We start from the raw sequence: 15,461 nt of genomic DNA, 5'->3' as shown, positions 1-15,461 counted from the left end.
TCTCTCACTGATAAACATGAGCGCATCAGCCCAGGAACCAATCATTGCTGCTTCTGGAATTGTCTTGCTGTTCAAGCTCCTTTTCAAATACACCCACTCTGTACTGGAAAGAAAAGGTATCTAAGGAGAGCAAGGGCACAGTTCCAACAGTTTTGCTAAACTGAAACAAAGGTAAGTGTCCAAGCTCTCTCTCTCTGTGCCTCTTAAACTATGTGTGCGTGGCACTAATAATGTACGGCAGCTGTTTTGAATTTTACAATGCATTGGCCCAATGTTCACGGTTCCCTACAGATGAGTTACAGATGAGCATGATCTGCAGGCATTCAGTTCAGCTGCAGCAGCTAGTGCTCCTCGCTCTCTACCCACCGCCACTGATTCATTTGTCTCAGGAGATCGGAAAAGAAAAAGAAGCTGTTGCATGAGGATCCGTTTCCGTGTGGGAAGACTCACATATCCACACAATTGTAATTTTAGCTACTGTTTTTAGCTTCTTTATAATGCACGGTGAGGGGACAATGGACATGTAGTTCTACTCTTTTAACTAGTGGTACATTTAAGGAAGGGGTAAAACAATTCATGTGCAACTTAACTTGTCACAAAGCATTTACTTTTGACTTTCCACAAGTGACCCCGATCTCTCTGATGTATCTCACTGAAGAAACATGTCGTCTGGACATAAAATGCACTTTCCTAGAGGTCAACTCTTTCAGTGAAGTCAGTAGGTTACATTGTAGTTTTTCCATCGTTCTTAGAACTTCTAGAAGCTGAACTCAGCATGTTGTGCAACACGCGTGACATGGATTAGTGGGTTTCCTAAATATAGTAATTATTCTGGGTGATACTGTACTCATGCCAGCAGATGTTTTATATTCCCTCGCTCTCTCCTGTCTTTTTAGGAAGGGGAAGTTCCGGCACCACTATGAAAACTATGGGGGCACAGCCAAGGACATCACTGACTGGATGAAGAAGTGAGTTTAACTGTTTCCTTTCCTTCATCACTTTCCCCTCATAAAATAGGGTCAGGAGGATTTAGTGACCACGAGTTAGGGAGCTGGGAAAACTCTGGCATGTTTCTGTGGCTCAGTTGGTAGTAGCGTGGTGTTAGCAACCCCTAGGCCAATGAAATGAGTATGTATACTTGCCGTACTGTAACTCTTTGGGTACAAGTATCTTGTAAGTGGCATATTACGCCTGTACAGAGTATCAACCTACCCTGTGGTCTCACCCCTTTGTGGGGTGGCAGGTAGCCTAGTGGTTAGCTCGTTGGACTAGTAACTGGAAGGTTGAAAGATCGAATCCCCGAGCTGTCGTTCTGCTGCCCGGACAAGGCACTTAACCCACTGTTCCTAGGCTGTCATTGAAAATAAGAATTTGTTCTTAACTGACTTGCGTAGTTGAATAAAGATACATTAAATGTCCCCACTCACTCTGATCCCTGTTGGCTCTCACACTCAACTGTTCACCGTGCTCTAGTCTATTGAAAGGGCACAGAGCAGATTTCATAGCTATTGCAGGGAACAAAGACTGCAGAAACTGAGTCTCCAGTGGTTCTCGCAGGCAGATGCTTCAAGGCATGACAGCTTTCCTCTCCTTGGCGTACACTAACCACTTCAGAAACGATCCCACGGTATATATCCATACACACACCTGTTCGTACACACTGTCGAAATTATCTTGACTCAGTCTTCCTCTAGGGTCCAGTATGACCTGCTAGGAGGGCTGTAGTACTAATAGTTAATGATCCAATATCCTTAGTGAACATTACTTGCCTCTGTGGATGGCCTCACATCACCTCTGCAAGATGGGCTGAACTTGAATGGGCAGAGGAAAAAAACACTGCAGAGCTTGGCGCTTAGATTCCTCCATGGTGACATTATGGGCTGTCTGTCGTTATGAAAGCGTGCACGAACACCACACACACACAAAGTGGTACTGCAGCAGGCATCAGTAGGCTAAGTAATAAGGAAGTGCACCTGATGTTGCCTAGAAACGAGCTGGACATCTGGCTGAATGAGTACTGGGAATAAGTATGCACCTGCTGTGCACTTGAATATATTGGCGATGACATGCAGTACTCTGGAGCACACTGTCCAGGAGCTGTCAATCTGTAGCTGCATTCCATTTGCACATGAAAACAGATTCAACCTCCTAGACTCATTTGCACGTGCTGTAGACGGTTGTTATTAACACTCGTATGTCTTCTCCTGGACTCGTGGCTAGTTGGAGTAAGACTGTAAGAAGTGGTGTCTGTGTGCCTCCACAAGGTCTTGGCTGTGCTAGGGAGGGCTCTGTCATATGGGTGTAACCACTACAGACCAGATGTTTCTGACATGCCGCGAGGTGGAGTAGGAGCTACAGTGCAGCTGGGCCTGCCTCTATTCATAACCATGTTTTAGCTCACTTCTCAGTTCTTTAAATCATTTTCTCCCTCCCAGTCCCCAGCCCCCCCAGCCGAAGGTCCCAGAGGTCCAGTGGTCGGAGACTGACTCCCCTGTCTTTCACCTGACTGACGACTCCTTCGATGGGTTCCTGGCTGAACACCCATCTGTCCTGATCATGTTCTACGCTCCATGTGAGTAGACACACACACACACACACACACTCAAAGTAACAAGTTATTATGACATCATACGCTTTAAGTTTCATCGTGTCATTGCTAGAGCTTATGCAACAGATTGTAACAATAGCAAACACTTTGTAAAAGTGCCAGTTAATCTTCAGCTGTTTAGATTTCCATTGCGAAACATTCTCACACAACTCATCTGATCTGTGAGTAGAGAAGCAAGTAAACGTCAGGGGGGGGTGTTTTGACAGTTGAAAAGCAGTGATTGTCATGGGTCACTAACTTCAAATATATGCAAATAATGTACATGTACATTTTAGAATGCAATAGTTGCACAACTGAATTGTGCATTGTTACACTCCAAATCTGCATGAAGATGCTCTCCCTGCCTAGATAATGCACTATTTAAGGTTTTGAAAACAATCTATATGTCTTGTTTGACTCGAGTTCAACTAGTTCAAAATCAAAGGTTTTTCAGCACTTTCAAATATTTCCCTCTTGTCTGCTGACGACCTCCTGGCTGGTCCTCACTTAGGCCCTCTTTACTTTGTCTGTCAACCTGGTTCCCACCCGTGGTGTGTATATAAAGGACCATGGCTCACTGGGGATAAAAGTCCCCTTTTTTATTTTTTTATATGGCTCCTTGTTATAACACAAAGGCCACTAGACCGACCCACCCTCGCCCCATGGTGCCCTGCCTCTCACAATGGACATCCTGGCTGTCACACTCCACTGGGAACTGCTGTGGCCACTCACTATGTCCAAGCCAAGAGCAACCAACTGATATAAGCACATCAGGCAGGAGCCCCTCCTAGCAAGACCAAATGCATACACACGAAATAACACACACTTGCCTGGAAGCAGTGTAATGGTCAAGCTGTCATAGTGAGATTAATGGCCTCATGGTCAAGAGCAACAGCGTTTGTCCAGCTCTTACGGAGACCGTTTGATCCCATCCTGTGTGAGCTGCTCCCTGCACACTGGGTTGCTTCCCTTGTCTGTGTGCATCTGCCGACGCAGGATGTATAGAGACCAAATGACTGGTTTATCTGAATGGCCGGGTGGATCCTCAAGCATGACTGATGCTGTGTGTGTGTGTGTGTGTGTGTGCGCGTGTATATATGTGGCGTGTGTCTCAGACCTGTCCACACCAAGATTAAAAACAGGATCTGGCCAAATTACCCATCATCCTCTAGTCTATTCAGACCAGTGATCGGAGGAAACATGGCCAGCCACACACTGAGCCATACTCAGCAGAGCAGCCTTATTTTAATACCCAAGAAGTCGTTCTCTTCAACACTCAAAGGAAATGCACACTCCCCTGCTGTGAATCAACATTTCATGTAGCTTACCCCTCCTCCCCCAAAACCCCCCTCCTTCCCCAGACACTAAATGAAGGTGATGAAACCAGCAGAGGTGAGGTGATGCAGAAGATGAAGCAATAAAGCACTATTATTCTGTCTCCTGTTTTTAAACAACTTTTCTTTTAAGGTCAGAGGCAGTGCTTTCCTCCACAAATCCTGTCTGACAATTCTACAAAAGATTCAAATAAAACGCAAATAACTATTTTGCATGTAACCGTGTGTAATGTGGAGTTCAGATGTTACTGATTGAGGACTGTTCCTGGCTGTTTTGAATATGGCAATGTGCCAACTTAAGATCTAGCAGATGCATCCAGCCATGCACAGCAATGCTATTAGAAAACAAACACAGCATGCATTCTGCTCTCCAGAGAGCTTAGGCAATATAGGCCTTACAAAAACCTCTACTGGATGCTGGTTACAAATATTGAGTTAAGAATCTGAACTTTTTTTTTTCAGTTCTAAAAATAAGATGCCGAGCTCATCTTTGAATTATTTTTTTTTAAAGCGCTGCATTTATTCATGATGCTGGAATTCAATGTTTCAGCTGTGTTGACGAGCTTGCAAACAGTCCACGCCGTTCTCGCACTGTGGGGAACATTAGTCCTATTATCCTCTCACGTCACTGGTCTCAGTTCCACTGTTTTCTCCCGTTACACTGGCTAGAGGTGATGAGGACAGAACCTTTCACTTCCTACAGCTACACCCCGGCGTATGGATGGAGTCATGCCTATAGTTAGTGGACAGACATGACTATATCCTTCAGGCTTATACTTCAGGGAGTTAACTCACTGTCTTACAATTTACTGTCCCTTCTAGGGAAATAACCCACTTGATTACGAGGTGAGAACGTTGCTCATTAGTTCAGTGTGTTGGTCTCTGACTTGTTAAGTAAACAAAGCACAAGTTGGGCAACATTGGGTATTATACATTTTTATATAGTAAAACTGCCAATGGTAAGTTGAAAACAGGTGGGGGGGGGGAGAATTCCCTGAAGTTGAATTGAATGTACATGGATGAGGCCCTACTGAGAACAGTGTTGTGAATGGCTTGATTAATTCAATTAAGAGGCTCTTTATAATGTGATTATGGGCATGTATGGTGAGAATCCCTAGCATTAAGTCATCCTCGCTCAGCTAGTCATGTCTGTTTTGTGTTTTGAACCGCAGGGTGTGGCCATTGTAAAAAGATGAAGCCAGAGTATGAGGAAGCCGCTGAATACCTCAAAGACACAAATGTAAGTATGATGGTGTATGTAACAGGGAAAGAGGGATACCTAGTCAGTTGTCCAACTGAAATGTTTCTTCCATATTTAACCCTCAACCCTCTGAATCAGAGGGCTGCGGGGGGCTGCCTTAATTGACATCCACGTCTTCGGCGCCCGGGGAACACTGGGTTAGCTGCCTTGCTCAGGGGCAGAACACATGTTTACCTTGTCAGCTTGGGGATTCGATCCAGCAACCTTCCAGTTTCTGGCCCAACGCTCTAAAAACAGTGTTTGATGTGTGTATTTATATGTATGTGCATACTTCTGTTGAAGCCTTTCAACACCAATTTATTCCAAACCCCAGCTGTGAGATATTGCCTGAAGTGAACACCAGAACAGAGTTAAACCCTTCTACTTGGCTGGTGCAGTCAGTCTGACACAAGTGCCTGGCTGTCAGAGCTCCTTATGTGTTTCTGATTAGCTGGGTGTGTCTGCCCTCTACACTCCCCAGCCCAGAGCCAGGGTCAGGCCAATACAAATCAGCAGAGAACGCATGGGGATTGGAACAATTATCTCTTCCATCCCCGATCTGCTCTGTTCCGCTCCTCTGCAACACTGCTGGATTTTGTATCAGCAATGGTCCACCACCCAATGGACATCCAGCCAACTTGACACAACTGTGGGGAGCATTGGGTTCCCCATGGGCCAGCATCCCTGTGGAATGCTTTCGACACCTTGTGGAGGCCATGCCCCAATGAAGTGACTGTTCTCATGGCAAAGGGGGGGGTGTGCAACTTTATATTAGGAAGGTGTTCCAAATGTTCTGGTTTACTCGGTCAGTGTATATATTTCTAGAAATGATGAGGTGTACTTTTCAGGGTTTATATTCAGCCTCTGTTGAATTACCTCACTCTAGAAGGGTCAACCAGTTTTGGGGGAATTTGTATCAGAGTAACAGTTTTTGGGCTTTTCTTGCCTCTACAATGATGATCCAAAAAGTATTTTGAACTTATTTTAATCTCGTCTGAGTTATTTGTAGTGTGAACTGCATGTGCTTACTTTTCTGTGATTTTCCTCTTCTCACTGGGCTGAGTTGACCTTTAAGTGCTGTGATCCAGTCTGAACTAGCTAATCTACTATGTGATGGTGTATCCTGATCTGACTCCTGCCCTTTTGTTGCTCCAGAGCCCTGGGGTTCTGGCAGCCGTGGACACCACCATTCACAAGGCGGTGGGAGACCGCTTCAAGATCTCCGGCTTCCCCACCGTCAAGTACTTTGAGAAGGGAGAGGATAAGTTCACTCTACCCCACCTTAGGAGCAAGGACAAGATCATTGAATATCTACAGAAGTGAGCCATGTTCTTCTATAGTACTTTGTCCTTCCATAACCCAGGGTCAACATAAGCCTGGTCCAGATCTGTTTGTGCTATTTTGCCAATTCCTAGTAATATTCTCAGCACAAAGTGATCTAGGACCAGGTCAACACACCAGTTCCAGATTCGTTTATGTAAAATGGGCTTAAACTGAGGCAGTTCTCAATTTCTGGGGTGACGTGTTGGTGTGTCTCACCCCTTCATTGACTTGATGTAGTATGTTAGGATTCGGGCTGACACATCACATTCTCTGCTGAGCTTAACTGGCTAGATATATGATGCCTGTTATCTCCAGTGGACTATGAAGTCTTGCGAGATCACGAGGATGTTAGATGGTGCAAATGAATAACAGTAGGCTGCTTTACTATACTGCTAGATGCAGTGATGTCATGCTCATGTTTTGTATTGTTGGAACCCTCAATTTTTTTAACAATGAGATCCTTTTTTTTCTTCTATTAAGCTAGTGAGATCAAAAGTTGCTGAATGTCTTTTCTTTTCAAACTGATCCACAATTTTTCCATTGTTTGTGACCCTAGCCCCCAGGCGCCCCCTCCCCCAGAGCAGTCCTGGGAAGACAAGCCGTCTGGTGTCAGCCATCTTGGAATGGAGGACTTCAGGGAAGTTTTGAAGAAGAAGAAGCATGCCCTCGTCATGTTCTACGCACCATGTAAGTCTAATGTGACGTTTGGAATAACTAGTCTCAGGCAGGGCTACCTCATCACGAGACAGTGATTCCAAATCGTCTCTGCTACATTAGCACCCTACTAGTGACGATGACACTGTACCGCTTGTTAGTGTCCGATATAACAACATTTGATTGAAGTTTTTGCACTTTAAAAAAAAAATATATTTATCTATGCGCCGCAAGGAACAAAAGGGTTTAAGGTTTTACACCACCAATACAATCATTACACAATGCTCAGTATAGACTTATAGTACCATTGGGGGGGGGGGGGCATTGACAGGCCAATACAGCATCTCATATCCTTTCAGCGGACTCGCACACCCTTCCTTCCCAAGTAATTCAAGACAGGTTCCTGGGCTGTGCAGGCTGACAATAAAGAAGCTCTGCAGTCCCTGTCTGATAAGAGACTTAAAAGACCACATCACTGCACCGCCCATCTTCCTCTTAGTTAACATGAAACAAAACAACGCCTTTGGTTTTTCCTCCACAAAGAGTTTGAAGAGTGGAGACCCAGCAGAACACAGCAATAACAACCTGCTCTCTGTTTTTGTCCCTCTTCTCCTAATCCTCATTGTAACAATTGCCTATTAGGGGCTTTGAGAGATCAAACTACTGACTTACACATGAAGACTGTCTAATCTAATGCCTTCAGACAATATGCAAATTGTTAGCTAAAGGAGGGCGTCTGTTAATTGCAGCTTCTTCTTCGTCAGATCTTCTGAACTAAACTGCTACCTCAACATGTATCAGAGCAACGCTACCTACTCCTATCCCCAGGAATTTCCTGCTAGTTATTTTTGTCGCAATTTGTATCATACCTTTTTAGGCTAAATACTGGAAATGATTTGTAAATAAGAAAGCATTAACACGTAATGGTGTGCTTACACCAGAAAGCTACTGTATATTTCAATTGGACTTGTTGGGAATTGTCAGTTTATGTGAAGTGTAGAATCAAGATGGGATCGGACAAACTGGTATATTATACCCTGCATGTATTGGAGAGACACAGCACATCGTTTTTACTACTATAGCTCTTACACCAATTACATAAGAAGATCCAACATATTTCACATTCTTCAACATAGAATGGGAAAATCAGAGCATAAGGCTTGCTGCAGCTCCCTGTGGTTCTATTGTTGAATATCTATTATTACTGATGTGAAAGGGACTGAAATGACTGAAGGCCTTCTCATGGTGAAAAGGAGAGGGTTCTCATTTAATGTCTTTTTTTGGTCCATTTTCAGCAGAAAAGCAAACTATCCAGAAGTATTCACTTACTTGGTAATCTTCTTACTCAGTGGCAGCAAAAGTGGTATCAGTAATCACTTTAAAAAGAGTTCTTACAGTAGTTGACCCTAAGCAGGTAAAGCGTCTCTCGTGGATGTGCATCCCCTTGTTGAAAGTCAAGGGGGCAGTCATTATCTGCCATATCCAGCATTCTTTAGTGGTCTTTCCCAAATAGCTCCCTTATAGTGCACTACTTTTGACTAGGGCCCTATGAGCCAAAAGCAGTGTTGTATAGGAGACAGGGTGCCATTTGGGACATAGCCAGGGCATTGTGGTCAATGAGGCAGGACCCATCCTTAGCTCTGATGCTGGTAATCATCATAACAACAATAATATGAAGTGGGGAAATTGGTTGTAACAGTATTTTTTTGCACCATTATGTATTTTCAGTCATGGTCCATAAATGAGGTAGTGGAGAGTGTTGCACAATCCAGGCTTTGTTTACAGAAACCTGAATGTATTTGTATCTTTCAGAAAATGTCATTCAACAAACCTTTTTTTAGTGAGTTAATGCTTGCGTCACCTTTTTGCTAACCTTCATATCACTGTGGTGAACTGTGACGTCAGTCTGTTAGACACGTGGGCAGCATGTCAAACAGACTGGTGTATCACACAGGAGGGCTGTAAATGTGCATGTCCCGGTCTGTACAGTGACGAGAGGATGGGTGGCGCACACATTCATACCTTTTGTGTGGTGGGGTTCAGGGAGCCAGGTGGCTGGGACAGATATGGATGGCCCAAGGAAAGCGGCAGTGAGGTTTCATTTATGACTCCAATAAAGGGACTTATAACTCCCTATAAAATACAAGTGAGCCATCACTAATGTGGGGTAATTCTAAAAGGGACAGGCTGGCCCGGGAGAGTGTGGGGGGGGGGTGTTGAGTATGTGAGGGAGCATAATGATCACTCTCAGGTTTTGTGTGTTTGAATTACAATAAATCCTGTTGTCTTTGTGGTATTAATGGTAGGTAGTTGGGGTGAGCCAAGGGTCAGTCTATTCTGTAATAACCTTGAGTGTGTCTCTCTGCTCCCTAACAGGGTGTCCCCACTGTAAGAACGCTGTCCCTCACTTCACCACAGCAGCAGATCTCTTTAAAGAGGACCGCAAGGTGAGCCTCCCTCCAACCCTCCTGAAATGTACACATTGTCTATTTTTGCTTTATTCCGCTCTTCTGTCTCAATGTACCGTTGACCTTCATAAGCATTACTACTTTTAGATGCACTCTGGCTTGAACTTGAGTCAGATACTGTACTCTCTCTACCTCCAGCTTCAGTTAACCTCTGACTCCATCCTCTCAATCCATCTGACAGCCTCCCTCCTCTAAGTCTAATACGTTCTGATTCACTGACTCAGTCAACTCAGTCACTGTTTCCAGTTGTTAGCAAGACCCTCTGACTCACCTCTGTGCACACGCACTGTAACGTGAACTCTCTGAACAACAGGGCAGGGTGCTTTGCTGTACTCACAGTAAGCATTAATGATCATAACACTAACTGACCACAAAAACGGAAGTTAACGCGATCTCAGCCCCAAGAAGTGTTAATGGGATCGATATGACAACAGCCAGTGACGGTGCAGGACTACAAATTCAAAACAGAAATCCCATAATTAAAATTCCTCAAACATACGAGTATTGCACACCATTTTAAATATCCACTTCTTGTTCATCCCACCAGTGTCCAATTTCAAATGGGCTTTACAGCGAAAGCACCACAAACGATTGTTAGTTCAGAGCCAAGTCACAGAAAAACACAGCCATTTTTCCAGCCAAAGAGTAGTCACAAAAATCAGAAATAGAAAATTAATCACTATCCTTTGATCTTCATCAGATGACACTCATAGGACTTCATGTTACACAATACATGTGTGTTTTGTTCGATAAAGTTCATATTTATATCAAATCTCAGTATACATTGGTGCATTTATGTTCAGTAGTTCCAAAAACATCTGGTCATTTTGCGGAGAGCCGCATCAATTTACAGAAATACTCATAATAAATGTTAATGAAAATACAGGTGTTTTGCATGGAACCTTAGATACACTTCTCCTTAACCTCTCTGGGGTATGGTTTCGCCAAAAAGCATTTTATAAATCTGACACTGTTTGGATTAACAAGAAGTTAATCTTTAAACCTATGTAAAATATGTTGTGTTTTCTGAATTTTTATATTGAGAATTTCTGTATTTGAATTTGGCGCTCTGCATTCTCACCGGATTTTGGCCAGATGGGACGCTAGCGTCCCACATACCCTAGAGAGGTTAATGCAACCGCTGTGTCAGATTTCAAAAAAGCTTTACAGGAAAAAACAAACCATGCAATAATCTGAGTACGGCGCTCAGACCAAGCAAACTCAAAAATATCCGCCATATTGTGCAGTCAAAAGAAGTCAGAAATGACTTTAATATTGACTTTGATGATCATCAGAACGCACTCCCAGGAATCCCAGTTCCACAAATGTTTCGATAATGTCCAAATAGCTTCTTTTGTTAGCGTGTTTGTTAACCAAAACTCACGAAGCACTTTCACTAGGAGCAGACAATGTCAGAATTAGGTTAGTTTGTAGAAACAAGTCAAACGATGTATAGAATCAATCTTCAGGATGTTTTTAACGTCTTCAATAATGTTCCAACCGGACCACTGACTCAAAGGGCCCTTATGAGCCCCCCTCCTTTACAGTAGAAGCCTCAAACAAGGTTCTGAAGACTGACATCTAGTTGAAGCCTTAGTGGGATGTTGGTCATGTTGCACTTCCTATCTTCAAAAGGGGCTGAGTTGAAAATTGACCAACCTCAGATTTCCCACTTCCTGGTTAGTTTTTTTTCAAGTTTTTGCCTGCCATATGAGTTCTGTTATACTCAGATATCATTCAAACAGTTTTAGAAACTTCAGTGTTTTCTATCCAAATATACTAATATGCATATATTAGCAACTGGGACTGAGTAGCAAACAGTTTACTCTGGGCACCTTATTCATCCAAGCAACTCAATACTGCCCCCAGCCATAAGAATTTAGTGTTAAATGAAGCATAATGGTTGCGTCACTCAATCTGACTAAGCTCTTTTGGTATTTGACTAAGCTCTTTTGGTATTTGGCTTGCGTATCTTTCATTATTCACATTGTGGAAATGAATCTCTAAACAGAGGTTTACTAAATCACTGATTGTAAGGTAACTCTTTATTCTGGACTTTGGTGTTCATATTGTTATCAAGCAAATATTAGTTGTTCAGAATGAGATCTGGAACCCTCAGCCCAGAATGTGAATCTCTCTGCTGTGGATACGTGTGGCATTAAAGCACGCCTTGTCCAAGAATTTGTCTTTATTCTAGATGCACATGAATCGCCATCTACTAGCTCTGTGTTTATTGCCTAGATCCCAGTCACGGGGTGGGGCTGAAACAAGTCACTCTCTGTGCACTTCATCACGAAGACTCTCAATAACGAGCCCAGAGCAGAGCGGGTGTATAACGCTGCTTGGCTGCAGGATCTCTTGTGTCAACTTGGAGTAAACACTTAGAACAGACTGTCTGCAGGCGGGGTGTGGTGTAGTAATCATTACTGCCACTAAGCATTTGAGGCTGTCTATCCAGGGAGGGATGGCTGGTTGGGTGAGGAAGCAGGTGCTCCAATGCAACATACACAGGGTTACCTTCTCTTAACCTCTCCAGCTACTCCTCATGCACCTTATCCCATCACAGCACTGCTGCAAAGCGGTGTATTTTACAGTAAATGCTACAGAAGCATTCTCCTTCGTGGGCCACTCTTTTGACTGTTGGCTGGTGCATCACTGCTGGCTGTTTAAGCTGGTTTAAAAACCGCCTATACTATATCTTTGTCAAACAATCTGAGTTGTGTTTTTATTTTTTTTATTTTTTAAACAAACCACAGGAAGCATGCGCTCCTTTTGTTGCCTTTCTTGTAGCCAGGTTTGGGTGGATTACTTGATGAATGTACTAATCTAAAAGCCTACTAATATATGTAGTATTAAATAAACATTCCCATGTTCAATAGCCTAGAAGAAACAAAGAAACCTAAAGTCATTTTAACCTGGTAGTAATGCATTTTCAAGAATCAGATTTCAATAATTAAACTCCTATTTCCTTGGAAAGTAGACTCAAACAGCATATGTTGGCTATTAATTGCCTTTAGCAAGGCACTGCATCTTTTCCTGGCTGATCCCCCTCAACTTGTCAGCAGCCCAATGAATCTCCATCGATTGGAGGAGTATTAGTCTACTAGTGAATTTAACCAATATTTAAGATCCAGTACTACACTGCCTCTGATGCTTGTCGGATGTGGCAGGGTTTGCAAACCATTACAGATTACAAAGGGAAGCACAGCCGAAAGCTGCCCAGTGATACGAGTCTAACAGACAAGCTAAACTACTTTTTCGCTCACTTCAAGGCAAGTAACACTGAAACGTGCGAGAGGATCAGCTATTCCGGATGACTGTGATCACGTTCTCTGCAGCCAATGTAAGACCATTAAACAGGTCAACATTCGCAAGGCGGGGCCAGACGGATTACCATGACGTGTACTCTGAGCATGCACGTGTCCTCGGGTGTGTGCCCAGTCCCCCTCCTGTACTCCCTGTTCACTCTTAACTTGTGATGGGAGTCGTGCAGTCTTCTAATGACACAAGTGGTAAGCCTGATCACCAACGATGAGAGAGCCTATAAGGAGGTCAGAAACCTGACGATGTGGTGCAAGGACAACCTCTCCCTCAACGTGATCACGACAAAGGAGTTTGTGCACTACAGGAAAAGGAGGACCGAGCACGCCCCCATTCTCATTGACGGGGCTGTTGTGGAACCAGCTGAGAGCTTAAAGTTCCTTGCTGTCAACATCACGCATGTGAAATTTGAGAATCATTATATCCACTGTAGAATCACGGTAGACATCGCTCTTAACCTGTTACTCCTACCCCCTACTTTTTCGAACATTCTGTTAAAATCGCGCAACATTTCAGCGCCCTGCTACTCATGCCAGGAATATAGTATATGCATATGATTAGTATGTGTGAATAGAAAACACTCAGACGTTTATAAAACTGGTTAAATCACGGCTGTGACTATAACAGAACGTGCGTTTCATCGAAAAGCGCAGGAAAATCTGATCACTGAAAATGGGAAAATATATCCATGCGCCACTTCAACCAATTGTTAAACGTGAACCACATTAAATGGGGCCGAGCTTGTAATACCTACAGCTTCCACACGATGTCAACAGTTGTCATTTGCCTACGATTTGTTTCTTAGTCAAACAGACACAAGGCAGCGCAGTTCTTCCGGTCTCCGACCGGATATTTTGGTTGAGATTTACCCGGACATTATTTCCAGACGTACAGCTATAGAATATACATCGCCTCGTGATCAATTTGATCGCTTATTAACGTTTACTAATTCCTAAAGTTGCATTACAAAAGTATTTCGAAGTGTTTTGTGAAAGTTTATCGTCAACTTTTTTAATTTGAAAAAATGACGTTACGTTATAAATCGCAATTTTTTTCGTTGATCAGTCTTCATAGATCGCTATCTAGGCTATATATGGACCGATTTTAATCGAAAAAAGACCAAATAGTGATGTTTATGGGACATCTAGGAGTGCCAACAAAGAAGATGGTCAAAGGTAATGAATGTTTTATATTTTATTTGTGCGTTGTGTAGCGCCGACTATGATAATTATTTTGTTTACGTCCCCTGCGGGTCTTTTTGGGTGTTACATGCTATCAGATAATAGCTTCTCATGCTTTCGCCAAAAAGCATTTTAAAAATCTGACTTGTTGCCTGGATTCACAACGAGTGTAGCTTTAATTCGATACCCTGCATGTGTATTTTAATGAACGTTTGAGTTTTAACGCATGCTATTAGCATTTAGCGTAGTGCATTTGCATTTCCAGATGTCTAGATGGAACGCCTGCGTGTCAGGTAGGAGCAAGAGGTTAATGAAAAGGCCCCCATCCCGCTGACGTGAGCTGCTAAACAGCGCAATTGAGATGCATTTTTGGATGATAAAGTAGTGAATTTGGAGTTTCTCATTCTTTGCAGATCGTCTCGGGTTGGATGGGGAGCGTCACGCAGCTATTTTCAGGTCTCTCCAGTGTTCTTCGTTCAAGTCTGGGCTCTGGCTGGGCCACTCGAGGACATTCAAACACTAGTCCCGAAGCCACTCCTGCATCGTCTAGGCTTTGTGCTTAGGATCCTTGTCCTGTTGGAAGGTGAACCTTCGCCCCAGTCTGAGGTTGTGAGCACTCCGGAGCAGGTTTTAATCAAGGATGGCTCTGTACTTTGCTTTGTTAATCTTTTCCTCTATCCTGACTCGTCTCCCTGCCACTGAAAAGCATATTTACACCACGATGCTGCCACCAAGATGCTTTCTCGTAGGTATGGTGCCAGGTTTTCTCCAGATGTGATGCTTGGCGTTCAGGCAGAGTTCAATCTTGGTTCCATCAAACCAGAGAATCTTGTTTCTCATGGTCAGTCTTTTGGTGCCTTTTGGCAAACTCTAAGTTGGCTGTCGTGACTTTTGCTGAGGATTGGCTTCCGTCTGGACACTATACCATAAAGGCCTGATGGGTGGAGTGCTGCAGTGATGGTTGTCCTTCTGGAAGCTTCTCCCATCTCCACAGAGGATCTCTAGAGCTTTGTCAGTGACCATGGGGTTCTTGTTCACCTCCCTGACCATGGCCCTTCTCCCCCAATTGCTCAGCTTGGCCAGGCGGCAACCTCTAGGAAGAGTCTTGGTGGTTCTAAACTTCAATTTAAGAATGAAGGCCGCTGTGTTCTTGGGGACCTTCAATGCTGCAGTCATTGTTTGTTACACTTCCCCAGCTCTGTGCCTTGACACAATCCTGTCTCGGAGCTCTACGGACAATTCCTTCCAAATCATGTCCAATCAATTGACTTTACCACAGATTGACTCCAGTCAATTTGTAGAAACCTCTCAAGGATGATCAATGGAAACATTGATCATCCTTTTTGCAAAAAC

At 43.6% G+C, this 15,461-nt stretch overlaps 1 protein-coding gene across 1 annotated transcript in view; it reads left to right on the top strand.

The window, feature by feature from the left end:
• Positions 1–15,461, top strand: part of LOC124043990 (protein disulfide-isomerase A5-like) — a 53,933-nt gene that overhangs the window by 31,694 nt on the left and 6,778 nt on the right. Inside the window, exons 10-15 of the mRNA XM_046363227.1 lie at positions 897–968; positions 2,436–2,572; positions 5,094–5,161; positions 6,317–6,480; positions 7,041–7,171; positions 9,515–9,585. Of these exons, the coding sequence (XP_046219183.1) occupies positions 897–968; positions 2,436–2,572; positions 5,094–5,161; positions 6,317–6,480; positions 7,041–7,171; positions 9,515–9,585 (643 nt within the window). The remainder of the gene's footprint in view (positions 1–896; positions 969–2,435; positions 2,573–5,093; positions 5,162–6,316; positions 6,481–7,040; positions 7,172–9,514; positions 9,586–15,461) is intronic.

Source organism: Oncorhynchus gorbuscha, linkage group LG09 (genome assembly GCF_021184085.1).
Source record: "Oncorhynchus gorbuscha isolate QuinsamMale2020 ecotype Even-year linkage group LG09, OgorEven_v1.0, whole genome shotgun sequence".
Taxonomy (NCBI): domain Eukaryota; kingdom Metazoa; phylum Chordata; class Actinopteri; order Salmoniformes; family Salmonidae; genus Oncorhynchus; species Oncorhynchus gorbuscha.
Note: the sequence above shows the minus strand (reverse complement) of the source record. Positions and strands in the feature narration are given on the sequence as shown.